The sequence below is a fragment of the Corythoichthys intestinalis genome, chromosome 12, assembly GCF_030265065.1.
Source record: "Corythoichthys intestinalis isolate RoL2023-P3 chromosome 12, ASM3026506v1, whole genome shotgun sequence".
NCBI lineage: Eukaryota > Metazoa > Chordata > Actinopteri > Syngnathiformes > Syngnathidae > Corythoichthys > Corythoichthys intestinalis.
The window spans coordinates 1,845,478-1,873,385 of NC_080406.1; the positions used below are offsets into that span (position 1 = coordinate 1,845,478).

The 27,908-nt window shown below is 37.5% G+C and overlaps 2 protein-coding genes across 2 annotated transcripts in view; both read left to right on the forward strand.

Annotated features, from left to right (window-relative positions):
* f5 (coagulation factor V) overlaps positions 1 to 2,726 on the forward strand; it is a 34,586-nt gene extending 31,860 nt beyond the window's left edge. The window contains exons 24-25 of the mRNA XM_057852564.1: positions 73 to 255; positions 2,052 to 2,726. Of these exons, the coding sequence (XP_057708547.1) occupies positions 73 to 255; positions 2,052 to 2,198 (330 nt within the window). The 3' untranslated portion in view covers positions 2,199 to 2,726. The remainder of the gene's footprint in view (positions 1 to 72; positions 256 to 2,051) is intronic.
* Positions 2,727 to 13,347: 10,621 nt separating this feature from the next.
* On the forward strand, positions 13,348 to 27,697 carry rgcc (regulator of cell cycle). The gene is made up of 5 exons (XM_057853193.1): positions 13,348 to 14,935; positions 14,999 to 15,175; positions 19,591 to 19,701; positions 22,246 to 22,308; positions 23,707 to 27,697. Exons 1-5 carry the CDS (start codon positions 14,908 to 14,910, stop codon positions 23,712 to 23,714), a joined length of 387 nt encoding a protein of 128 aa, XP_057709176.1. The 5' UTR covers positions 13,348 to 14,907; the 3' UTR covers positions 23,715 to 27,697.
* Positions 27,698 to 27,908: the final 211 nt, after the last annotated feature.

A 27,908-nucleotide genomic window follows, 5' to 3' on the forward strand; every position in this document is an offset into this window, starting at 1 on the left:
GTGAGAGCAACCAAATTTCTATCACCTCACAGACGTCAAACGGCGAGATCTGCTCCCTTTCTGCTCATGCAGCATAGAGACATGAAGCAGTGGCTTCAGGTGGAGCTGCCGCACGTCATGAAGATCACAGGTATCATCACTCAAGGAGCTAAGTCTCTAGGGAAAGAGATGTACGTGTCCTCGTACACGCTTAAGTACAGTGATAATGGAATCCACTGGCACCAGTACACTGAGGATGAGGACGTACCAGCCAAGGTAGGCGTTTGCTGTGTTTTGAAGCAAATCTGTGCTACCAGAATTTGAATTTCTAAAATTTAAGTTTTGTCGACATTGAAATTCTAACATTGGACATTTTCAGCATCAAAATTCAGTCGCAAAAAAATTCAGTCGCAAATAATTCACTCGCAACATCCCGACAACCACAAAGCAGCAGTCAATCCCAGTCTCCATTTGCGACCGAAATCCTCGCGACTGAACTTTTTGAGACTGATTTTTTTTTTTTTTTTTTTTGCAACTGAATCCTTTGTAAATGAATGGTTTTTAACTTTTTGTGACCGAATTTTTTTTTTTTTTTTTTTACGAATGATTTTTTTGCAGCTCTACTTTTTACAAGGGATTTTTTGCAAATTTTGTGACTAATTTTTTTTTTTTTTTTTTTGATGGAAAAAAATCAGCCCCAAATTCTTTGTGACACTGAATTTTTGTGACTGAATTCCTGCTGAAGTATGATTTTTTTTTTTTTTTTTTTTTTTTTTTTTTTGCCAATGAACATTTTGCAGTTGATTGTTCGCTTCTGATTTTTTTTTTGCAACTGAATTTTTGCAGCTCAAATTTTGCATGCAAATTTTTGCAGCTGAAGTTTCGTAGCTGAATTTTTTTTAGATGGAAAAAAATAGCCGCAAATTCTTTGTAACTGAATTTTTGTGACTGAATTCCTTGTAAATTATTATTTTTTTTTTTTTGCCAGTCAATGTTTTGCTTATAAATGATTATTATTTATTTTATTTTTTTGGGCCGCTGAACGTTTTGCAGTTGAATTTTTACTTCTGACTTTTTTTTCTTTTTTTTTGCAACTAAATTTTTGGCGATTGAAATTTTTTGCAACTGAATTTTTTATGACTCCATTTTTTTGCAGCTGAAATTTTTGCGACTGAAGTTTTGCGACTAAATTTTTTTTAGTCGGAAAAAAATCGGCCTCAAATTCTTTGTAACGGAAATTTTTTGCAACTGAATTTTTGCAGCTCAAATTTTTGCATGCAAATTTTTGCAACTGAAGTTTCGTTGCTGAATTTTTTTTTTTTTTTATGGAAAAAAATAGACGCAAATTCTTTGTAACTGCATTTTTGTGACTGAATTCCTTGTAAATTATTATTATTTTTTTTTTTTTTTGCCAGTCAATGTTTTGCTCATAAATTATTATTATTATTATTAATTTTATTTATTTATTTATTTATTTTTTGGGCCGCTGAATGTTTTGCAGTTGAATTTTTACTTCTGACTTTTTTTTTCTTTTATTTTGCAACAAAATTTTTTGCGATTGAAATTTTTTGCAACTGAATTTTTTTATGACTCCATTTTTTTGCAGCTGAAATTTTTGCGACTGAAGTTTTGTGACTAAATTTTTTTTCGTCGGGAAAAAATCGGCCTCAAATTCTTTGTAACGGAAATTTTTTGCCACTGAATTTTTGTGACTGAATTCCTTGTAAATTATTTAACAAAAAATGTTTTGCCAATGAACGTCTTGCAGTTGCGACTGAATTTTTGTGACTGTTTTTTTTTTTTTACAAGTGATTTTTTTTGCAACTGAATTTGTATGTATCTCAACTTTTTGCAAGTGCATTTTTGTAACGGACTTTTTTTTTAGGATGAATTTTGATACTATAAAAAAAAAAAAAAATCAGCATGTGAATCACACTGCTGAAAAAACTCAATGTGAGAAATTTAAATTCAAACTTCGATGGCACAAATTTACATCCATAGAAGGTAAACTCCATTGAATTCTAAACTGCCTTTTCTCACTTTTTTTTTTTTTTTTTGGTGCCTAAATTCAGATCTTCATAGGGAACACGGACAACAATGAGCACGTGAAGAATTTCATCTACCCGCCCATTTTTTCCCGCTTCATTCGAATCATCCCCAAAACCTGGACTGGCTCAATCACGCTTCGGGTGGAGCTGTTGGGCTGCAACTTTGAGTGACATTGAACAGCTGATTGCTGCCTTAACAATCCAAAGATCGTACATTTAAAAAGATTTTAGTTTTGATTGACTGTCCTAAAAAAGTTTGCACCTGACTGCCAGGTTAATGAAGCCATCCAAATGTTAGGAATTATGCAGCATTGGTTAGAAGTAACTCTCTATCTTACCATATTTATTTATTCTAATTATGTCCCAATCACATATTATGTGAGTCCGAGTCTCCTGATTATGAGGATCTGCTGATACTAATACGATACCTCGGAAATGTATTAAGAAGGAGAGCGGGGGTATGTCCAAATGTCTTATTTTCCCAAATTGAACAAAGCTATCCCAACATTATCGCTATATACAAGGTTTATTAGCACAAGAGTCGTATCAGCAAAGTGGAAAACAAATCACAAATCCCCCTTTTTTTTTTTTTGCAAATGATTACAAAATAAGATTGCAAACAAATTATTTAAAAATAGTTCATGTTACATAAATAAGCTTATTCTAAAATAAAGTTGGTCAACCAACGTGATGAATTTAGCTGTCTTGCTCGGGACTTTGTTTGCTGGATATTTTCTATTTGTTTTGTTGTTGTTTTTTCTTCAATATTTGTACCTCTCCTGGTGTAAATGGATTTGGGGGTCTATCACTGTCAATGGCAGCCATAGAATTAACGCAGACACAATTATGATGGAAGATTTTGGCAGCAACTTTTGAGTTCCTTTTTATTTTTAAAACATTGACACCTTTTTAAAACAATATACCGATTCTTAGCAGGAGCATAGCAATAAACTTTTGGGATACAAAGTATCACGATATATCACCATTTCGATATTTTGTCACACCCCTATTTAGGAGGGGCATTCCAAGGCTGGATAAGTCGCCTCAGCCAACTACCCCGTCACCAAGACAGTCAAATTTAATGTTGTCGGAAAGCCCCTCCCAATGCCATTTGATTGACAGACCATTCCGTTGGGTAAAAGCAAAGGAGAAAGGCAAAAGCAAAAACAATAATAAGTTAGGGAGACCAAACGTCCTCTTTTGCCCGGATATGTCCACTTTTCATGTCCTCTCCGTAGCGTCCGGTCGGGTTTTATAAATTAAACAAAATGTCCGGTTTTCATGATTTTTCACGGGACCAGTTTGCATACCTGTCAACCCGAGGCCGTTGGCAATCTTACAAATAGTGACATTTACCCTTAGTAATTGGTGACTAATCTTACAACGTTTTAAATACAGTGGGGCTAATAAGTATTTAATCAACCACTAACTGTGCAAGTTCTCCCACTTGAAAATATTAGCGAGGCCTGTAATTGTCAACGTGGGTAAACCTCAACCGACAGAATGTGGAAAAAAAAAAAAACAACAGAAAATCACATTGTTTGATTTTTAAAGATTTCATTTTCAAATCATGGTGGAAAATAAGTATTTGGTCAATACCAAAAGTTCATCTTCTCAATACTTTGTTATGTACCCTTTCTTGGCAATAACAGGCCAAACGTTTTCTGTAACTCTTCACAAGCTTTTCACACACTGTTGCTGGCATTTTGGCCCATTCCTCCATGCAGATCTCCTCTAGAGCAGTGATGTTTTCGGGCTGTCATTGGACAACACTGACTTATAACTCCCTCCACAGATTTGAGATCTGGAGACTGGCTAGGCCACTTCAGGACCTTGAAATGCTTCTTCAAAGCCACTCCTTTGTTGCCCTGGCTGTGTGTTTGGGATCACTGTCATGCTGACGGACCCAGCCACGTCTCATCTTCAATGCCCTTGCTGACGGAAAAAGATTTTCACTCAAAATCTCTCAATACATGGCCCCATTCATTCTTTCCTTTACACCCTGGTCCCTTTGGAGAAAAACAGCCCCAAAGCATGATGTTTCCACCCCCATGCATACACAGTGGGTATGGTGTTCTTTGGATGCAATTCAGTATTCTTTCTCCTCCAAACACGAGAACCTGCGTTTCTACCAAAAAGTTCTATTTTGGTTTTATCTGACCATAACACATTCTCCCAGTCCTCTTGTGGCTCATCCAAATGCTCTCTAGCGAACCACAGACGGGCCTAGACGTGTACTGGCTTCAGCAGGGGGAAACGTCTGGCAGTGCAAGATTTGAGTCCCTGGCGGCGCATTGTGTTACTGATAGTAGCCTTTGTTACCGTGGTCCCAGCTCTCTGTAGGTCATTCACTAGGTCCCCCTGTGCAGTGGCGCCACCAGGGGGTGGCCATCCCGCTTGCCAGTATATCGTTAGATGGTTGTAGCATCAGTTATGCATTTCATCCCAAATGAATGCATTTAATTTAAATGTAGGGCTGTCAAATTTGTCACGTTAACGGTAAAAAAATTTTTTTATTAATCACATGAAAATATCGCAATTAACGCATTAGCGGTACGACTCTTTCACGCATTGCCGCAAACATCCCACAATGGCACCGTTTTGCTTATATACAGAGATAAGAGGCAGAGTCAAGTGAGTGGAGCAGATACAAACATCCATTGGGGCCGTGCTCTTAATTGGCAAAAGCTTTGTCATCTCTCCCACAGCAACTGTAAATATTGTGGGAAGCGACGTGGGGAAGAAGGACAGGAGTTGATCTTTTTCTTAACACCCTGTAGTGTATCCAATGCAGAGAAGATATAGCATTTGCAGCCACCACACACAGTCATGGTTGCACCACTTCCCATCATGGTTTTGGGCAGAACAGTTAAGTCGCTGCAGTATCATTTACTGAAAGCTCTACAAATACACTAGATGGCAATATTTAGTCACAATATACAAACTCACATTTACCCTTTAAGAATTACAAGTCTATCCGTGGATCCCTTTCACAGAAAGAATGTTAATAATGTTAATGCCATCTTGTGGATTTATTGTTATAATAAACAAATACAGTACTTATGTACAGTATGTTGAATGTATATATCTGTCTTGTCTTATCTATCCATTCCAACAATAATTTACAGAAAAATTTGGCATATTTTAGAGATGGTTTGAATTGCGATTAATTATGATAAATTAATTTTTAAGCTGTGATTAATTGATTAAATTTTAATCGTTTGACAGCCCTAGTTAAATGTACACCTTATGCCTAATATACACATAACACAATAAAACAGTATTGTTGTGGAACTCAAAATGTTGACTGGAAAGTTATGGACTACGCACATTAAATCATTAGTAACATCAAAGATTACACAATACACCAAAGTATATCAGTAGCCGTGTCCTTTTGTCATTCTTCACCAGTCTTTCTGATAATTTTCCCCTGACCTTTTTACTGCAATAACATAAACCTGAATTTATGGCTTTTAGTTTTGGCCACCCCAAGATTTTAAGTGGTCTCATCTGGCCACCCCTATGAAAAATTTCTGGAGGCGCCACTGCCCCCGTGTGGTTCTGGGATTTTTGTTCACCGTTCTTGTTATCATTTTGACGCCACGGGGTGAGACCTTGCATGGAGCCCCAGATCGAGGGAGATTATCAGTGGTCTTGTATGTCTTCCATTTTCTAATAATTGCTCCCACAGTTGATTTTATTTACAAAAAGCGTTTTACCTATTGCAGATTCAGTCTTCCCAGCCTGATGCAGGTCTACAATTTTGTCTCTGGTGTCCTTCGACAGCTCTTTGGTTTTGGCCATAGTGAAGTTTGGAGTGTGACTGACTGAGTTGTGAACAGGTGTCTTTTATACCGATAATGAGTTAAAACAGGTGCCATTAATACAGGCAACGAGTGGAGCCTCGTTAGACCTCGTTAGAATAAGTTAGACTTCTTTGACAGCCAGAAATCTTGCTTGTTTGTAGGTGACCAAATACTTATTTTCCAGTTTAATTTGGAAATAAATTCTTTAAAAATCAAACAATGTGAGTTTCTGTTTTTTTCCCACATTCTGTCTCTCATGGTTGAGGTTTACCCATGTTGACAATTACAGGCCTCGCTAATCTTTTCAAATAGGAGAACTTGCACAATTGGTGGCTGACTAAATACTTATTTGGCCCACTGTAGCGTGCAATATGAAACATAAATCAAACTCAATTTTTAAAATAATATCAATTTATTGGTTATATTGTCACATATAACCTGGTGCAATCAAAGAACAATATCTTCAGCTACATCATGATTACTAAAATTTAACAGTGACTTTTGTTATAATTGAATGTAGCACTTTTGGCAATTTCTATCATGTCTTTTGATGGCTGCACTTCAGCCATCAAAAGCCAAAAAACGGTCAATTGATAAAATGAACTTACCGATGCAATTTTTGAGTCAGGGAACATTTCTTTTGCTAATTCTGAGAAGTGATCAGCAATAGTTGCGGGCAAGTTGTGTTCGGCAACAAATTGGCAAAATAAATGGCAGACTTCATCTTTATAACCAGTGTTGTTAATCTTACTTTAAAAAAGTAATTAATTACAGTTAAAAATTACTTCTCCCAAAAAGTAATTGAGTTAGTAATTCAGTTACCTGAATGTAAGAGTAATTAGGTACTTGGCAAAGTAACTGGTGTTACCTTTCATGTTTTTTTTTTTTTTTCCATTTAAAAAAAAAACAACAAAAAACATTCACCTTTGCTATGTTTGGAAGTCATTTAATGTTGTGAAGCAACCGTTAAAGTTGTTAAAATTGCTCCCGTATTTGTCTACTTTCGTCATGTGAAAGTTTTAAAACGATTTCATCATTTCAAGATAGAGTCATGTCAATATTTTGCCGATTTCGGAGTATTTTAGATAAAAAGTTACTTAGCTTCGATAGGAAGGTTCACTACAACAGAGGCTTTCTGAGAAGTCTACTGCTTTAAAATGGCGGCTGTTTACTAATGCCGCAGAGTTTGTCATTTCGCATGTAGTTCTATATGCATGTGATATCTAGTGTAGCGTTAAGTGGGTGTAGATTGTAGGCTGTCGGCCCCAGTCAGGAAACATTGGAGCCACTTAGCCTAGCATCGCGTTTGCAACAGCGTCACAACACTCTTCCCTCCTTCCCACTCCCGCTCTTCTCTCTCCGTGTCTCTGACTTTTCTCACGTCATTCAACCAACGTAGTAACGCATAGAAATGCACATTGTCTCGTTGCCAAAACGGTGACAAAATCCGAACGGAGAAAAAAAAAAAAACGTAATGCACGAAAAACGTACAGATTTTGAACGTACGGCGTACACATTTAAAAATCAGTGCTGACTTGTACAAAATACTTCGAAACCGTACAACTTCACAGGTATGAATTTGAAGAGAATCCCTCCGGACGCTGGGGGGCTACTAGTAGTAGGGGGGAGAAGGAGTAGTTCTTCTTCTTGATTTTTTGTGGCGGTTCACCCCTTGTATCATGGGGCATTACCGCCATCTACTGGGTTGACGGTTTGGCAAGAAATCAGGCAGTTATAGACAACAATAAGGAGTAGTTCTAAGAGACATTACGCCAAGAGCGTAGGTTTGGTCTCAACATTGGTAGGGACGATATTACCATAATGCACATAACGCAAACAATGATCCAAATAAGGGAAGGTTAGCTTGACTTTGTTGTTCCTTGTGAAGACTTGCCTGTCCGCAGTAGTTTTGCAGGCTAGCAAGTATAATGTTATGCTAACTCAGTTGCAGGTCAGACTTTCAGTAACAAAAATAGCGTTTCCCCCACTTCCACAACATTGACATCTTTTTACATGACTTCTAGTGGCTGCTGCTGGCCGAAATTTTTTTTCTCATATTTCTCCTCTCTGAAGGGGGCGGAGGAGGCGCCATGTTGTTGACATGAATCTGTTGGGACTGTCTCGAGTATATGTGTGTGTATGTCTTTGTGGCGGGACAGGGGGCTTCAAGTCACCAGCCTACTAAACATTCGTTTGGGGGGGTGGCACATCCAGCAAGTGAAAAGGGATATATGTAAGTCTGAACATAATGAAAATAATTTACTTAATAATGGGAGGGTCTATTCTATCATTACAATATACGGGAAGACAATCTAAATGACCTATATAACTGAACTCTTTAGTCTTCTCTTTTAACTTTCTAATGCAAATAAGGTTGCTTAAAAGTTGGTGGGGACAATTTGAGCATCCTGAAAAGTTGCTAGTGTTATGTCCCAACTGTCCCTATGCAAATCTACGCCCTTGGTTTAAAAATTTCTAGTTAGCACATAGCCTACTGTGTGTATGTGTATTGACTGGACTATATATATATATATATATATATATATATATATATATATATATATATATATATATATATATATATTTATTTATTTTTATTTTATTTTTAAATTTAATTTCTTTCTTTTTTTCGGGGGGGGGGGGGGGGGTTATTGTTTGAATTTTCTAGGAAGAATAAAGCCTGGTGAGTAAAAAAATATTTTCGTATAAAATCGAATTTTTCTATTCAGACGGAGGCGGCACACTTTAAAATATTTTAAAGTGATATAGGCATCTTTGAATGAACTTTGAGTAAAATTCAAGTATCTCGAGGCCGGGCCGAGTGTCCTCTTTTTTGGAAATCAAATTTTGATTTCATAGGGTGACCGTCACCCTACAGTGCTGCTCGAAAGTTTGTGAACCCCACAGCGATGGTCAGATTTTTTGTAAAAAAAACCTAAAATAACCTTATTAAATGTTAAGTTATACCCAAATCCACAATACTGACATTCCAAATAATGGACTGAAACAAAAGAAATAGTTATATTGTCATTCTTTATTTAACAAAAGTGGTTGATTTAAGAAAAACTCAGATATCATGTGTGCAAAAGTATGTGAACCCCTTCAGTTAATAGGATATTGCACCTCCTTTTGCAGAGATTACCTCAACCAAACGGTTTCTGTAGTGACTAATCAGCCTCTCGCATCTACTTTGGGGGATTTTTGCCCATTCTTCCTTGCAGAACGCAGTCAGTTGAGAGAGGTTTGATGGGCGTCTGGCATGAACTGCTCGCTTCAGGTCCCGCCACAGCATTTCAATGGGATTTAGGTCAGGACTTTGACTGGGCCAGTCCAGAACACGAATCTTCTTCTTTTTCAGCCATTCCTTGGTTGTATTGCTGGAATGCTTTGGATCATTATCATGTTGCATGATCCACCTTCTGCCAAGCTTTAACTTCAAAACAGATGGCGTCAGGTTATGTTCTAGGATTTGACAATATTCCTCAGAATTCATGATTCCCTGGACTATGTGGAGTTGTCCAGGTCCTGAGGATGAAAAGCAAGCCCAGATCTTGACATTCCCACCTCCATGCTTCACTGTTGGGAGAAGGTTCTTTTGGTGGTATGCAGTGTTGACTTTTCGCCAGACATGGCGGTTTTGGTTGTGACCAAACAGTTCAATTTTGCACCTACATCAGTTGATGAAAACTCTTTTTAATTTAGTCTCGACAACACAACTGTTAAAAAAACAAAAAAAAACTACTGAATTGATTGATTAGGAAATCAGGTTGAAATAATAGAAAATTCCAAAATGTTGAAGGGGTTCACAAACTTTTGAGCAGCACTGTATGATAGGTGAAATAGAACAGGCAAAGAAAAAAAAATTGTCATTTTTTTCTGTTTGGTAGTAAAAGTCAATGACAAATATAGTTTTTTATTTTTATTTATCTATTTATACATTCATTTATTTATTTCCCTTTATATTTATTTATTTATTCTTTTATTTTTTGTTTGTTTTTAATTTTGGCACTCCTGAGATTCCATAGCTGACAGCGAACGAATGACAGAAGCTCAAATTTGTGGTACAACTAATGACCAGCAGATGGAGCGCCGACTTCATATTACCAGGCCTGATTAGTGATTTCCATTAAGTCCTAGTGCTGGACGCATGCAGTATATATGTAATATCCCTGCCAAGAAATCCAGCATATACTGGTTTGTGTACCAGCAAAAGCAGCATTGTCGTATTTTCACAGCAAAACCAATTTTTTTATATTTTAATATTGGCCTTTGTTAGCAGGGATATTACATACTACCAGTAATAAATCAGCCCATGTTTTTGCCAGTGAATTAAATGTAGCGTCGCCTGAAAATATTAAACCTTTGCAGTATATTGTTTTCGGGTCAAGATTGACCTGTTTTAAAGTTTGAGTATGTCAAAAGTACCATTGATTATTTTATGCAAAAATTTGAAAATGGTTCAAATTTGACCCCAACACAATATGAGGGATACCTTGAGGGGGTCTCTATTGCTTTCACCGGCACTAATTAGCTTTGAGAAGGGTGGCTGGAACTCTGCCACAAAAAAAAAGCAAAAAAACCACGACAAATGTACTAACTGCTTTACGGCGTACGTCAGCAACTAAAGAGACAAAACGTTTTGTCTGAGGAGGAAAAACGGAGGCCACCAGAATATACAGAATAAACATTGGCCCGGCTTTCACTCACTGGTGTGACTGCCCCACCTGTCCGCCACAAGTGACGAGTTCGGGTGGAAGTTCTGGGGGGGTTTTTTTGCTATAAAGAAAGACCAGAAAGGCGTCAAATGACCCCGATACCAAACTACTCGGCTTTGTCAAACAATAGACCACTCAAACAAGCAATAAAGCAGATAACCCCCCCTACACACTCCTGTCTATGTGTGAAGGGGGGGGTTTCACTCTGGATAGCTGCAATTAGCATCTTGAATATTTGCAAATCCAGGGCTCCATTGGCTTTGTCAAACGCGGAGATGGCCAGTCGCTGTGTTCTACAATATGATTAATATGGCAGCACTGAATGAATATGCGTTCTATCAGGCATGCACCGGAAGGCAAGAAAGACGGGTGGACTTCTTGGTGGGTCTTGCAAAGGAATTTGCCCACTCTAATATGGGTGCAAAGAAGACGCAGAAGGAAACATTGCTTCGGCAACAACCCTCAACACCTAGCCCCGGGAAAAAGGCGAAGTGTCATATGTCACCACATAAAAAAATGTTGTTGTTTTTTTTATTACACTGTCCCTTAAACAGTAGGCAAACTGTAGCTTTTGGAATATGTAAAAAGGTTGTCCACCCGATTGCCTGCCTGAGCGGTCCGCTGTCCGACAAAGCCAAGGCAGCGCTGCCCTGCAAACACTCAAAATGCTAATTGCAGCAATCCAACCCTTTGGTTTTGCAAATGTGAATGACTAATGAGGACCTCAATGCTCACAAAAGATATGCTGATTAGGGTCAGATGACCTTTCTCTGGATACAAAAGGGATTTGTATCAACTGATCCACCCTTGGTTAAAGAAGCCCAAAGGAGCTTTCATTTTGTGTTGAGTTTTGCTGTGCTCTTGGACAAAAGCAAGAGTGTTTTCCTTGAAGAAAGGCTCAATTTTTATTAATTTTTGTCATTCCCTGACTAAGATGTTCTTTCAGTTATATTTAATTAATTTATTAAGACAGACAATGTTGAGTGGTCTTAAGACAAATGTTTATTTTTTGGGATTCATAGATAGTTAAAAGCTGAAAGACAAATGTTTATGTTTTTGTATTCCTGGATAGTTAAGAGCTTATCAACACGTTTGTATTTATTGTAGGGCTGTCAAAATTATCGCGTTAACGGGCGGTAATTAATTTTTTAAATTATTCACATTAAAATATTTGATGCAATTAACGCACATGCCCCGTTCAAACAGATTAAAATGTACAGTACAGTGTATTGTCCGCTTGTTACTTGTTTTTTGGTGATTGGCGCTCTCTGCTGGCACTTGGGTCCAACTGATTTTTTGGGTTAGTACCACGAGTGAGCATGGTGTAATTATTGACATCAACAATGGCAAGCTACTAGTTTATTTTTTGATTGAAAATTTTTCAAATTTTAATAAAACGAAAACATTGAGGGGTTTTAATATAAAATTTCTTTAACTTGTACTGACATTTATCTTTTAAGAACTACAAGTCTTTCTATCCATGGATCGCTTTAAGAGAATGTTAATAATGTCAATGCCATCTGGTTGATTTCCAACAAAATTTACAGAAAAATATGGCATATTTTATAGATGGTTTGAATTGCGATTAATTACGATTAATTAATTTTTAAGCTGTAATTAACTCGATTAAAAATTTTAATCGTTTAACAGCCCTAATTTATTGTGTATGTAAAAATAAATCATGTTCAAATATTGTACTTTAAATTTGCTCATAAAATCCAGATTTCTATTCGACTATATCTTAGTAGTTTTTGAAAACAAAGTTTTGAATCGAATGGTGTATCACCGGAACCAAAACGCATGAAAGTTAGTACTGTACTAGTCAATGAAAAATTATTTTGCTTAATCATTTAGCCCAGGGGTCAGGAACCTATGGCTCGCGAGCCAGATATGGCTCTTTTGAAGGCTGCATCTGGCTCGCAGACAAATCTTCAATTAAAAAAAAAAAAAAAGTTTCGTTATGTAATGAGAGGGCGCTAGAACCTCGGGGAAAACGGGCGGGCGTAAGGGCCACAGGGGAAGCATTAAAATTAGAAACCAGTAAGGGGCGCTCACATTTTTTCCTTTGGCAAGCCAGTGATCAGGCGACATTTGGGACAGGTGCGGCAGTGGAGAACGCAAAAGTCTGATAATGCGTCTGGCAGTTGGTTTAAATAATAGCTATTCATCCGTAGCGTGGTGCAGACAGAGATGAAATGCTTCAGTCTGTTGCTACACATTTTTTTCTTACATTTTCATACATTTTCTTGTACAGCTGAAACAAGATAAAAACAACAACGTCCGTCTTGCATTGCTGCACACAGACGGCTCATTTCTTATTCGCTCTAAAATGCTTATTCTTATATAATTATATTAATAAACACATTTTTTTGTGTCATTTAACTTCTGCATTTTAGACACTACTAGCATTCACTCGTCGTCCGCACGACATTACGAACACATCTGCATTCATACATAAACATACTTAAAGATCAACATATTTCTGAACTATATTAACACACAAAACATATCACAACCATCGTAAAATAAAGCAATCCGCTAATATAAACAGTCAAATTATACTCTTTTTCTCACCTGAAACAAGAAAAGAAAAAATATTTTTAACAACGTCCATCTCGCATTGCTCTTTTCTTATTCGCTCTCAAATGCGGACAGTTATTGCCCATGCACGCCAAGAAGCCAACACTCCCCCTTACTGGTTTAAAACCGTAAGTACAACAGTCTTTTTAGACTGAAACTTTTGTATTTTGCACAAACTAGGGCTGTCAAACGATTAAAATTTTTAATCGAGTTAATTACAGCTTAAAAATTAATTAATCGTAATTAATCGCAATTAATCGCAATTCAAACCATCTATAAAATATGCCATATTTTTCTGTAAATTATATATATATATTCTGTAAAATAAATTGTTGGAATGGAAAGATAAGACACAAGATGGATATATACATTCAACATACGGTACATAAGGACTGTAGTGGGCATTTCACTCTACTGTCATTTAAATCTGTCTATGCTGTTCTCACTCCGAAGCGTCTACTTTTTCCAAAGCTAGAAAGCTAGTAAACGACGCCTTAATAATCAGACTTCTTCCTTTTTCATCTGATTTATTAATAAAATAGCCTCAAACCATTGTCCTCTTTAGACCGTCTTAAAACTACAAAAAAAAAGTACACAAGCATTGCATTAGCAACAACGTTAGTTTAGCACGGTTAGCACAGGTTCACTAAACATAAACAGAAAGCGTCTCATACAAAAAATATAACATTTCGCTTACTAACATAATATGTACATTCTTTACAACAACCATACTTACGGACAAATCTTGTCCAAGGATCATATAAGCACAACATTACAACGTAGGCGTCTGCCCGAGACGTCGTGCAGCCATATTGAACTGGCAAGAAAACAATAAACTATGTCGCAAAGTGACCACAAGAGTTCGCTGTTAGACAGCACAAAAAGCCTTGCTGTAAAATTTACCAAAAGGCAGAATACTGTCTGAGCGGGACATGTGCGTTAATTGCGTCAAATATTTTAACGTGATTAATTTTTTAAAAATTAATTACCGCGCGTTAACGCGATAATTTTGACAGCCCTAGCACAAACACAACGAAATAGGATTAAACATTTTAAACATAGGTTGAATCTTTCTGTGGACACAACAAAATATTAAAATAACTATTGTAATATTATTTAATTATTATTTTAAAAGAATTCAGAGACTTATTGTACTTTCAAAGTGTTGAAATTACATAAAATGCACATATTACTAGTATTTTTAGTTTTAAACATATTGTATGGCTCTCACAGAATTACTTTTAAAAATATGTGGTGTTGATGGCTCTCTCGGCCAAAAAGGTTCCCGACCCCTGATTTAGCCTATCAATTAATTAGGTTCATATTTGTGAGAATTGTAGCCCTGACCCCTGTTCACCCAATCTGTTTGGTTTCATTAATGTCCCGTTCCTACCAATGTTGTGACAAAACCTACGCCCTTGGTGATTAGTGGCCTCTGTTGGTGGTCTAAGCATGTAGGGATGCTGCCCAGCGACAAGTTGACGAGTATAAATAAACATAGATGCATCATACCGTGTGACACGCAACTTGTTTACTCACTTTTTTTTTTTTTTTTTTTTCCTGTGAGTAAGACGTCAGTGAAGTGTAACTTCTGCCATATGACACACACACACTGACCCCGCCCCAGCCTTGCAAAGGCTCTTCAAAAAGCTGGAGCGCGCACTTTGACACAAAGACTTCCAAGAACCTTGGCTCGGGAGAGAACAGCTAGTTGCGTGGGAAATTATCGTACGGGCGTGACACGTCTACACACACCACTGGATATTTACCGATTGAACCATGAAGTCCCCCAAATTAGCGCGCAAAGGTAAATTCCTACAAATCCTCACCTTTTCCTTCCATTTTTTTGACTTTGACTTCCTACGTGCAGCCAAACTGGTGTTGGACGTGGACGACTTGGACGACGTGCTGTGCGAGTTCGACGCCGTGATCGAGGATTTCACGTCCCCGCTGGAGAAGCGTCATTTTCGCTACGACGAGCACCTGCGCATTGCCAAGAGACGGAGCAGCGCCAGCGTCAGCGACAGCGGCATCAGCGACACTGAGAGTGAGTTTAACTTGTTATTTTGGGGGGAACAATACTGCTTGGTCTATTTTGAGACATTTTGCTCAAGTCAAATGCCATACATTTTATTCATTTGATAATAGTTATGACTAGGGTTGTTCCGATCATGTTTTTTTGCTCCCGATCCGATCCCGATCGTTTTAGTTTGAGTATCTGCCGATCCCGATATTTCCAGATCCGATTGGGGTTTTTTTTGTGCTCCCGATTCAATTCCAGTCATTCCCGATAATTTTTCCCGATCATATACATTTTGGCAATGCATTAAGAAAAAAATGAATAAAACATAGACGAATATATACATTCAACATACAGTACATAAGTACTGTATTTGTTTATTATGACAATAAATCCTCAAGATGGCATTTACATTAATAACATTCTTTCTGTGAGAGGGATCCACGGATAGAAAGACTTGTAATTCTTAAAGGATAAGTGTGACTTTGTATATTGTGACTAAATATTGCTAACTAGTGTATTTGTTGAGCTTTCAGTAAATGATACTGTAGCCATTTAACTTCTGCCCAAATGCATGATGGGAACTGCAACCATGACTGTGCGCAGTGGTACCAATTGATATATCTTCTCTGCGTTGGGAAGTAACAGGGTGTTAAGAAAAAGATCAACTATTACCTTTCTTCCCCACATTGCTTCCCACGAAATTTCTAATTGTTGAGAGAGGGATTGTAAGGCTTTAGCCAATTAAAAAAAGGCTTCAAAGGCTGCCAAAATTCTCTTTACTCATTTTACATTGCCTTTTAGCTCTATGTATATGCAAAACAGTGCCATTATAGATTGAACGCGACAATGTGTGAGTGGGTAGTGCAGCGCATGCGTCAATTGCGTTAAATATTTTAATGATATTACCGCCGTTAATACGATAAATTTGACAGCCCTACTTTAAGCCAAAACCAAAGACTCTGGATGAGTGTAAGACGTTTTGTCTGTAACGTTAAATACAATTAGAAAACGATCTAATTAAAAATATATATGTATATATTAAAAAAGGCATGTCCAATATTTTTATGCTGATTCCGATACTTTGAAAATTACATGATCGGACCCGATCGATGCCGATCGATCGAGACATCTTTAGTTATGACCAAATTTCACATTCATAAACGTAAATTTACAGGGAAGAAGCCACGTTTTATTTTTATTGACATTATAATATCAAACCTTTTTATTTTTAATGAGGCAGTCAAAACTATGAATGCATGTATTTTATGTAGAGTATTTTTGTAATGAGTGCCATTTTTGGTTAAACCTCTAGAGTTGTTTTTGTTATTTCTATATGTATGTAAATGTGAATTTGTATGTTGATATATGTTGTACAAGTGTGAATAAACTGTTTAAATAACAAAAGAAAATGAGTTTAACACTTTTAGGGAAACTGGTCACTACAGTGGACAGTTATTCATTAAAAATTGACTTAAATATGAGCAAAAATATATTTTTTAAATTGCAAATCATTCTTATATTTTTTTCATATTTTTTATAATAAGTATATAGGTAAATGGATTGGACGTCTATTGCTGTCAATGGCAGGCAATGAGTGTCCTGTAAGGGTTTAAAAAAAAAAAAAAAAAATTGTGCATGAAAAGGTTAACACTTTTAACTCTTTTAGAGCAAATGACATTTTTGGTCATTCAAAAAAAAAATGACAAGCTTTTATAGGGCAAATGACTGTTTTTGGACAAAAAAAAAAAAAAACTTAAATATTAGCAATTATATTATTAATAATATGGAGCAGCCCCCACACACAATTCCACTTGTCTACAGGACCATCACACGTCTCATTGGATTCACGCATGACTGGGTGCAGTTAGACACACTCAAGTAGAGAGAATGTCAGTGCCAGGATTAGCGATCAGGCAGTATAGAATAGGATTCACACATGACTGGGTGCTACATCTCACATTGCTGATTTGTGTACGCTCCTTTTTGACTCACCACCCCTCCTTTTTCTCCTCGACCACCCTACATGGTGTCCGCAGGAATTACAATTAGCTAATGATAGCACCACTATATTCAAAGGTAATGCTGGCATTGTATTTCTTACTATTGTTTGTACTTCTCCTCCTGTCTCTGTCTCTGCTCTTCTATTTTTCTTTCTGTCCCCCTATAACCCTTTCCTGCTCGCTGCTTTCTCCTAACAAAAACAATGAATACATATATGCTATATTACCATATGGATATATTGTCACACCCCTACTTTGGATATCAACCAGTCCAAAATGTACACTAGTCAGCTGGCAATAATCTCCCATTCATCCGTCACCTTAATAAGGATAAGCGCTTTGAAAATAGATGGATTACGGAATGGCTGTATAGAACAATCGCTGCTGCTAGCCCTCTCAGTCAAAATGAATTGGATGTCAACGGCAGCAAATGAGTTAATATTTCAAATTAAAACAAATGAATAAAATAACTAATACATTTTCAAAACCTTGTCTTTAAACCCAATTCCCATTGTCTGAAAATGATGCGATCGGCTCCGGTTTCTGACATTGTTGTTAATAACGGCGTTAGAATATAATGGCGTTATTTTCTTCAGTAGTGAGTAATCTAATTTATTACTTTTCTCATCTTGGCAACGCCGTTACCTTTCCTGAGGCGGGAAAGGCGTGCGTTTTTATGTTGGTTGACTGACGTGAGAAAAGTCTGAGAAATACGGACTCACGGAGATGAGAGAGCAGGTGACACTGTTGCAAACGTGATGCTACTATGCTAGGTGGCTCCAATAATACCTGACTGTAGCCGATAGCCTACAAACTACGCCCACATGATGCTTCGGTAGATATCACATATATACAGAACTAGATGCAAAATGACAGACACGACTGCATTAGCAACATGTATAAAAAAGAACTAGATGCGTTAGTAAACAGCCGCCATCTTAAAGCAGTATACTTCTCAGGAAGGCTATGTTGTACAGAACCTTCATAGCGAACCTAAGTCACTTTTTATCTAAAATCGTAATCCTGAATGGGCAAAATCTTGACTTAAATCTATCTTTAAATGATGGAATAGTTTTAAAACTTACACATGTCAAAAGTAGGGCTGTCAAACGATTAAAATTTTTAATCGAGTTAATCACAGCTTAGAAATTAATTAATCGTAATTAATCGCAATTCCAACCATCTATAAAATATTCAATATTTTTCTGTAAATTATTGTTGGAATGGAAAGATAAGACACAAGACAGATATATACATTCAACATACTGTACATAAGTACTGCATTTGTTTATTATAACAATAAATCAACAAGATGGCATTAACATTAACATTCTGTTAAAGCGATCCATGGATAGAAAGACTTGTAGTTCTTAAAAGATAAATGTTAGTACAAGTTATAGGAATTTCATATTAAAACCCCTCTTAATGTTTTCGTTTTAATAAAAATTTGTAAAATTTTCAATCAAAAAATAAACTAATAGCTCGCCATTGTTGATGTCAATAATTACACAATGCTCATGGTCCATAAAATCAGTCGCACCAAAGCGCCAGCAGAGAGAGACAAAAAACACAAGTAACAAGTGGACATGACACTGCTTTCATTTTAATCTGTTTGAGCGGGGCATGTGCGTTAATTGCGTCAAATATTTTAACGTGATTAACTAAAAAAAATTAATTGCCACCCGTTAACGCGATAATTTTGACAGCCCTAGTCAAAAGTAGACAGAAGGGAACTATGCAATAACGAGAGCAATTTTAACAACTTTAAGGGTTGATTCACAACATTAAATGACTTCCACACACAACAAAGGTGATTATCTAGTTATCGCAATATCCGCAATACCCCTGTGTCTAGTTAAATTTAGGGTAAAGAACTGGGCTAGGGCCAATTGTCCCCCCAAAAAAACCTTTAAACTTCACATTGTGTGACGTGTTATTATTATTTTTTTTTTTTGGAAAATTATCACCAGTTACTTTGCCAAGTAACTAATTACTCTTATATCCAGGTAACTGAGTTACTAACGCAATTACTTTTTGGGAGAAGTAATTTGTAACTCTAATTAATTACTTTTTTAAAGTAAGATTAACAACACTGGTTTCTGATCAAGTGACCAAAAATTAGACTCTTCATCCAACATTATCAGGATTTGTGTTTTTTTTTTTAGGTTGTATTTGTCCGTAAAAAATATCATTTATAACGTTCTGGAGAGCCATTTTCTAGGCCGTAGCTTACTTAAATTGTGCTTGTGTTTATGACGATACAAGGATGTACACATTCAAGTGCGCTTTGGTGTGTGTAGCAGAGAGGCGGAATGTGATGATTACACACTCTTGCTTGCTCTAGTGACACACATGGCAGTGTGTGTGTAAAATGATTGACAGGGTCCCGTTTGTTTCCACTAAGCAGGACCATGTTGTGTGTTTGTGTTTCTCACTCAGGCGCAGACTCGCTCAACAGAAACAGCTTCAGCCTGAGCGACGAGAGGCTCCACTCGCCCGGTGCGATGTCCTCTGCCGGTGCCGCCTCCCCGTCGCCGATGTCACCTAAACGTGAGTGAGCGCTCTTCATGCTTCAAGGTCTGCAGGGAATTTGGAGATCCAAGGTGTAGAGTTGAATGTTAAACGTATTTACACTAGAAATGACTGTTTCTAGAGGAAATTGCATTTTGTTGCTTTACTAGCCCCCGGGTTACTAGGGTAGAAAAACAGACATTTTCGTAGCTAATCTGTACCCACAGATTACAAAAAAGTACTCAAAAATGACTAAACTATGGGTAGAAATTTAATCCTATGAGTAGAGTTTAGTAATCTGTGGCTACAGATTATTTAATTTTGGGTACAGATTACTGAACTCTACCCACAGATTATTAAACTGTGAGTACAGAATATTAAACTGTATCAAAGATTACTAAACTGTAGGTACGATTTTGGTCATCTGTGGGTACAGATTACTTAACTGTGGGTACAGATTAGTAATTCATTCCCATAATTCAGTCAACTGTGGGTACAGAATAGTAATCCGCACCCACAGTTTAGTAATCTGTGGATAGGGTTGAGTAATCCATGGGTACAGATTACTTAACTGTAGGTAGAGTTCAGTAATCTGTACCCACAGTTGACTGAATAGATATAGAACTGGTTCAGTAATCTATACCCATTTTAGTAATCTGTGGGTAGGGTTGAGTAATCTATGGGTACAGATTACTGAACTGTGGGTATAGATTACTGAACTACCCACATATTAGTAAACTGCGGATACAGATTACTGAATTTTACTCACAGATGAGTAAACTGTGGGTACGGATTTTTAAACTGTACTCACAGATGACTAAATTGTGGGTACAGTTTTAGTAATCTGTGGGTACAGATGATTTAACTGTGGGTACAGGTTACTGAACTCCAACAACAGATTAGTAAACTGTGGTTACAGAATATTAAACTGTACCCACAAATGATTTAACTGTGGGAACATTTTAGTCATCTGTGGTAACAGTTCAGTAATCTGTACCCACAGTTTAGTCAATTGTGGGTACAGATCACTGAACTCTACCCACAGATTAGTAAACTGTGGGTACAGATTAATAAACTGTACCTAAAATGATCTAACTGTGGGTATGGTTTTAGTCATCTGTGGGTACATATTATTGAACTGTACCCAAAGATTATATAATTTCGGGTACGGTTTTAAAAATCTGTGGGTACAGAGAACAGATTACTAAACTGTGGGTACATATTACTGAACTCCAACAACAGATTAGTAAACTGTGGTTACAGAATATTAAACTGTACCCACAAATGACTTAACTCTGGGAACAGCTTAGTCAGTTTAGTCACCCACAGATGAGTCAATTGTGGTTACATTTTAGTAATCCGTACGCACAGTTTAGTAATCCGTGGGTACAGGTTACTGAACTCCAACAACAGATTAGTAAACTGTGGTTACAGAATATTAAACTGTACCCACAAATGATTTAACTGTGGGAACATTTTAGTCATCTGTGGTAACAGTTCAGTAATCTGTACCCACAGTTTAGTCAATTGTGGGTACAGATCACTGAACTCTACCCACAGATTAGTAAACTGTGGGTACAGATTAATAAACTGTACCTAAAATGATCTAACTGTGGGTATGGTTTTAGTCATCTGTGGGTACATATTATTGAACTGTACCCAAAGATTATATAATTTCGGGTACGGTTTTAAAAATCTGTGGGTACAGAGAACAGATTACTAAACTGTGGGTACATATTACTGAACTCCAACAACAGATTAGTAAACTGTGGTTACAGAATATTAAACTGTACCCACAAATGACTTAACTCTGGGAACAGTTTAGTCAGTTTAGTCACCCACAGATGAGTCAATTGTGGTTACATTTTAGTAATCCGTACGCACAGTTTAGTAATCCGTGGGTACAGATTACTGAACTGTGGGTATAGATTACTGAACTCTACCCACAGACTAGTAAACTGCGGGTACGGTTTTAGTAATCTTTGGGTACAGGTGACTTAACTGTGGGTACAGATTACTGAAATCTACCCACAGATTACTAAACTGTGTGTACAGAATATAAAACTGTACCCACAGATTACTAAACTGTCGGAACAGTTTAGTCATTTGTACCCACAGATGACTAAACTTTGGATATAGGTTACTAAACTGCGGTAACATGTGGGTACAATTTAGTAATCTGTATCTACAATTTACTAATCTGTACCCAGCGATGACGAAACTGTACCCATGGTATCCTGCCCTAATTTACATACAGTTGAGGAATCTCTAGGTATTGATTAGTAAACGGTACCCAAAGATTAGTAAACTGTGGGTACAGATTACCTATGAAAAATAATTTTTCCCTACACTGGCATGATGGCATCCCATACCCTACTATCCTGTGGTTCCTATAAAATTTGGGGCATATTCAGGTTACGTCTTTGTTAACTCATTGATGGCGCTAGACGTCCAAAACATTTAGACTGAGTGGGGGCGAATGAATGACAGTTCATTTGCCTCTCACTGTCAAAATGTATATTTTGTTCATATTTAGTCAAAATAAATGTTGAATACAAAGTTTTTGTGTGTTTTTCCTCGCAGCCAAAATGGGCGACACAAAAGAACTGGAGGACTTCATTGCAGACCTGGACAAGACATTAGAAAGTAAACACCATTTGTCTTTGTTACCATGTTTGAACATAAACTATGATATTGTTTTTTAGGCTTATTGTGTTATGCGGAGAATGAGGGGGTTGATTGATTTGTGTGTTAACGACACGGGTGACAAACTCATTTTGGTTTGTGGGCCAAATGAATGGCAATTACAGTAGATCTCATTTGGGCTGGACTTGTTTATAACTTTGCGGCCCTAATGAGGAATGCGAAGGAGAAGGCAAGAAGGAGTGTCTGTGTTTGCCTTGCTCAATGTTGCTCTATCATAGCTGGACTTTGGAAGGCTGGGGTAGTAAGGGCAGTCGGCAAGGGGATAGGTTTGCTTAGGGACGGTAGGGACATAACACTAGCAACTTTTGAGGGTGCTCAAAATGTCCCCACCCACTTTTAAGCAACCTTATTTGCATTATATAATGACTTCAGTTATATAGGTAATTTAGATTGTCCTCCCATATGTTGTAAGGATAGAATAGACCCTACCATTTTTCAGTGAATTATTTTCATGATGTTCAGACTTACATTTATCATTTTTCACTTGCTGAATGTGCCGGTCCATTTTTTATTCCCCTCAAATGCATGTTTGATTGGCTGACGGCTCGACTCCACCCCTCCCGCCACACAGAAACACTCACACAACCCGACAGATTCATGTCAACAACATGCCACCCCCTTCGAAGAGGAAGGATATTAGTTTTTTTTCGGCCAGCACCAGTAAGTAATGTAAAAATACATCAATGTTCTGGAGGTGGGGGGAACACCACTAAGTTTTCTACTGAAAGTCCGACCTGCATCACAGTTAACATTAAACTGTGTGAACTTCCTAACCTGCAAAACTAGGGTAGCCTTTATAAGGAACACCGAAGTAAAGCTAGCTGTCCCTCATTTGGATCATTGTTTGCATTATGTGCATTATGGTAATGCAACGCGGTGGCTTCAGAGTGCAAGTTCCTTTTTTCATAAAAACGGGGAGCTATCCAAGCTATCCACACTTCAGGGGACACTGACATGAACATGAACTGACATGAAAAAAAAAAGTTGTTATATGGATTGGTCCTTGGCTACCTCAGATTTTTTTCTTCCAAAATCACTTTTACATTATAATACTTTAATTTGAGTCTAGGGGTGTTCCAGTGTCCCCCAAAAGTGGACCCATTCTTGGATAGCTCCCTGTTTTTTTTAATGGAAGGGATTGGCACTTCAAAATGTTTCTTTAGTAGTTTTTGAAAACAAATGTTTGAATCGAACATTGTATCACCTGACCCCTTTTCACCCAATCCGTTAGACGCCATATTTACTGGGGCCGCGGGTGTTTACGAGGAAGCCACTAGTAAAACGCTGTTTTTAGAAGAAGCCAGTCATCTAATCAGGTCTTTTCCTGTCTGCTCCCAGGCATGTGATGCGGCTGGCCGGCAGTCATCTTGGATCATAGCCATGAAAGAGAGACTATGACGCAGCCACAACCAATCCACACCTGCCCCTTGACTGAAGCGTGGAACCTTCCATAAGGATACAGTTGCTGGATGGCTCCAGCTCGTCTTGCGCAACGCCAGGCCGGCGACGCCAAACGGACTCGTCTGAATTAGCATTGCTGTTGGAACACTTGCCGGTCATGTGATTACGACCTTTTAGTCGTGGAGGGGGAAACTGGACATTTTATCCACACTGGAATAGTACTATTTTTATAGCTATCGTTCTTAGGGATGGTCCGATCGCGTCATTTTCATAGGATCGGGTTTTTTAAATCTATTTATTTATTTTAAAGTATTAAATGCCATTGACGGCATAGACATTCAATCTTTTGGCTTAGGGGTGTGACAATATATTGAAAAGGTGATACTTTGTAGCCCTTAAGGTTATTGATTTGCTCCCTCTAAGAATCGATATATTGTTTTAAAACTGGAAGTCCCGGGGTTTTTTGACTATAAAGAAATACCAGAAAGGCGTCAAATGACCCTAATACTAAACGGACTACTGGGCTTTGTCAAACAATAGACCACTCAAGCAAGGAATCAAGCAGGCCACCCTCCTACACACTCCTGTGGAGTCGCTGCCTAGGTGTGAAGGGGGGGGGTTCACTCTGGATAGCTGCAATTAGCATCTTGGATATAAGAGAGGGTCTTGCAAAGGAATTGGCTCGCTCTAATGTGGGCGCAAAGAAGGCGCAAAAGGAAAAATTGCTTCGGCAACAACCTTCAACACCTAGCGAAGTGTCATATGTCACCACATAAAAAATGGTTTGTTTTTTATTACACCGTCCCTTGTTCTGTAGCCAAACTGCAGCTTTTGGAATATGTAAAAAGGTTGTCCACCCGATTGCCTGCCTAAGCGGTCCATTGTCCAACAAAGCCAAGGCAACCCTGGCCTGCAAACAACTGGAGCTAATTGGAGCAATCCAGCCCTGTAGTTTTGCGAGAGTGTATGGGAATGACTAATGAGGACCATAGTGCTCAAAAAAGATATGCTGATTAGGGTCAGATGATCCTTCTCTGGTAACAAAAGTGATTTGTATCAACTTGATCCACCCTTGGTAGTTCTAGTGTTAAAAAGGTGTCACTGTTTTTAAAAAAAATCTTCCATTAAAATATTGTCTACGTTAGCTCACTAGCTGCCATTGACTGCAATAGACATCCAATGCTTTTGGACATTTACCACCATCAGTGGCACTGAAATCAGAGCATCTTTGCTATACGAGTTAGCCAACAATTGACTGACTTGCATATCAAAAGTCCACTAGCTTAAATGTATATAATGCTAATATTTACAATAGGGTGACCATATTTTGATTTCCAAAAAATAGGACAATCGTCTCGGCCTCAAGATACTTAAATTTTACTCGAAGTTCCCTCAAAGATGCCTTATCACTTTAATATTTTTAAAAGTGTGCCTCCTCCGTCTGAATAGGAAAATTCAGTTTTATTTTAGCATTCAAACACTTTTTTTTTTTTTTTTTTTGATTGAAATTATTTTTTGATTGAATAATAAGACACAAATCTACCTCCATATAACCACAGTCAGCAACGTCATCATTAATTAAGTCATCATGTCACAGAAGTTTGTCAAAAACTAATCGCTAAATATTTCATGATAAATTACAATCACACGGAACGGTATTTTACAGATCACACCAGTACAAAGCTCCAACAGAAGTGAACATTTGCCGAAAGGTACAAACCGATAGCCCATTATCTCCTAGCGTGATGAAGGTTTATTTGGGAATGATGCCATGATAAAGCCAGTCTGTGACTAATTACTCTTTTGGGTACATGAGCATTTGATCATTTACGTGTTGATTACAATAAAAGTCTTAAGGCAGGCTCTTTGGGAACACGTCACAGGCAGCACAGCACCGTAGCATTCTGTGCAAAGTGTCAGTCAATTTCAACACACGCTAATTGGTCCCGTGAAAAAAAAAAAAAAGAAAACTGGACATTTTAAATTTATAAAACCCCACCGTATGCCCCGGGCAGTATGTAAATAGTGGACATGTCCGGGCAAAAGAGGACGTTTGGTCACCCTAGTTTAAAACAACATAGCAAACGTCCTCTAGCTTAAATGCTATATAATGCTAATGTTTACCAGATAGTTTCTGGTGCGCACCAGATTGCCTAAATTTATTTTATTTCTGTTGATGTCCCTTTAGGGGCTCTGTAGAAACCAACTTTGCAGAACAAAGAAAAAATGTCCAGCGACAGCAAAAAAAAAAAAAAAGTCACAATCAATGAATTCATCACATTGGATAAGTTATGTCAAACTAAATATTTTCACGTTTGTTACCAACCTTAGTTTGTGCTTCACAACTGATTTGAACAACAACAACAACAAAGGAATTGTGACTCGTTTTTTTCGCTTTGTTGGCATCACTGCTGTACTAACAACCCTTTTATACGACTATAATATTGGGATAGCTTTGTTATGAATTCAGGATTTTTTTCCCCTTACCTGTCCTGTTCAGCTGCTTAGACACGGAGAATAGAAATGCGAGTGTCCTTATGTTCTGAACAATTTTAATGTATCACATGGGAGTTTGATTTACAGTCCTTCCGTTGTGGTTGTTCATTATGTTTTAATTTATTAGAAGAAAGCAGCTAAGTGTAACTAAGAGTCATGGAGAGACAGAAAGTAGGAAGCAGACAGAGAAGAGGAACAAACAACAATGAGAAATGCATTATTACACATCTAAAAAAAGACTTTTGGATGTGCAATATTTTTTCCTGCTTAATTTTTTAGACTCACATGCAAAAATATGTACTCGGGGCATCCCTAATCGTTATTACTGTTGTCATATTTCAGATTACTCCCTCATGGAAAACTACAAGAAACCAAGTTTTCCTTTTTTTGTGTGATGGCAAGTCTTTTTTTTTTTTTTTTTGCAAAAGGAATATATTTGTAATTTTAAAGAGCTTCATTTTGTAAAGTAATTGCTCATTTTTGTGAAATATATTTTTGTACCACATGTAAATAATTAATATTACAGTCTAATTCAGTTGGTGATGAGAAAGTTGAAGACAAACTAAGAGGAAAATGATGTATTTAATACAGCTAATATCTGCCAGAGATTAAAAGTATAATTCTTTAAAAAACAGGCCGTTGTTGTTTTTGCTGGAGTATTCTACCTACTTTTGACTTTGCAGGTGGACCAAATGAACTTAACTTGCGGAATGCGGTTTCCTGTTTTGTCACGTCTCGCATTCTCCCAGACAAGACTTACATCACTTTGGTGTAACACAACGCAACACCAAAGTGGGACACTTAACCCCTATGCATACGTACACAAATAGACATACAGACACTTATGTAATTAGGGGTGGCAACAGGGGTCTATTTGTGGATGCGGGGGGCATTATGGCAGACGTAAAGACACCCCTCCTACACACACACACACCCACACCTACAGGGGTATGAAAAAGTATCTGAAGCTTTTGGAATTTCTAACATTTCTGTATAAAATCACCATCAAATGTGATCTGATCTTTGTTAAAATCACACAGATGAAAAAAGTGTCTGCTTTAACTAAACCCACCAAAACATTTATAGGTTTTCATATTTTAATGAGGATAGTATGCAAACAATGACAGAAGGGGGAACAATAAGTAAGTGAACATTTAATATACATTTACACATTTAATATAGTGTGTTGCCCCCCTTTGGCAGCAATAACTTCAACCAGACACACAGCAGGACTAATCTTGGCCCATTCTTCTCTACAAAAGTGCTGTAGTTCAGTCAGATTCCTGGGATGGCTGGCATGAATCACTGTCTTTAGGTCATGACACAACGGGGTTCAAGTCTGGGATTTGACTTGGCTGCTCCAGAACGTGTATTTTGTTCTTCTGAAACATTTCTGAAACTGATTTACTTCTGTGCGTTGGATCATTGTCTTGTTGCAGCATTAATACTCTTTATAGCTTCAACTGTCTGACGGACGGCCTCAGGTTTTCCTGCAAAACTTTTGAGTTCATTCTTCCGTTAATGATTGCAAGATGTCCAGGCCCTGAGGCAGCAAAACAGCAATCATGATGCTTCCTTCACCATGCTTCACAGTTGGGATGAGGTGTTGATGTTGGTGAGCTGTTCCATTTTTCCTCCACACG

What these genes read in the sequence shown, in the direction of transcription:
- rgcc (XM_057853193.1), top strand. Translation starts at nt 14,908, where the DNA reads ATGAAGTCCCCCAAATTAGCGCGCAAAG. An exon ending in CGGCATCAGCGACACTGAGA is followed by an intron (nt 15,176 to 19,590) that starts GTGAGTTTAACT and finishes TTTCTCACTCAG; the next exon opens with GCGCAGACTCGCTCAACAGA. An exon ending in GTCGCCGATGTCACCTAAAC is followed by an intron (nt 19,702 to 22,245) that starts GTGAGTGAGCGC and finishes TTTTCCTCGCAG; the next exon opens with CCAAAATGGGCGACACAAAA.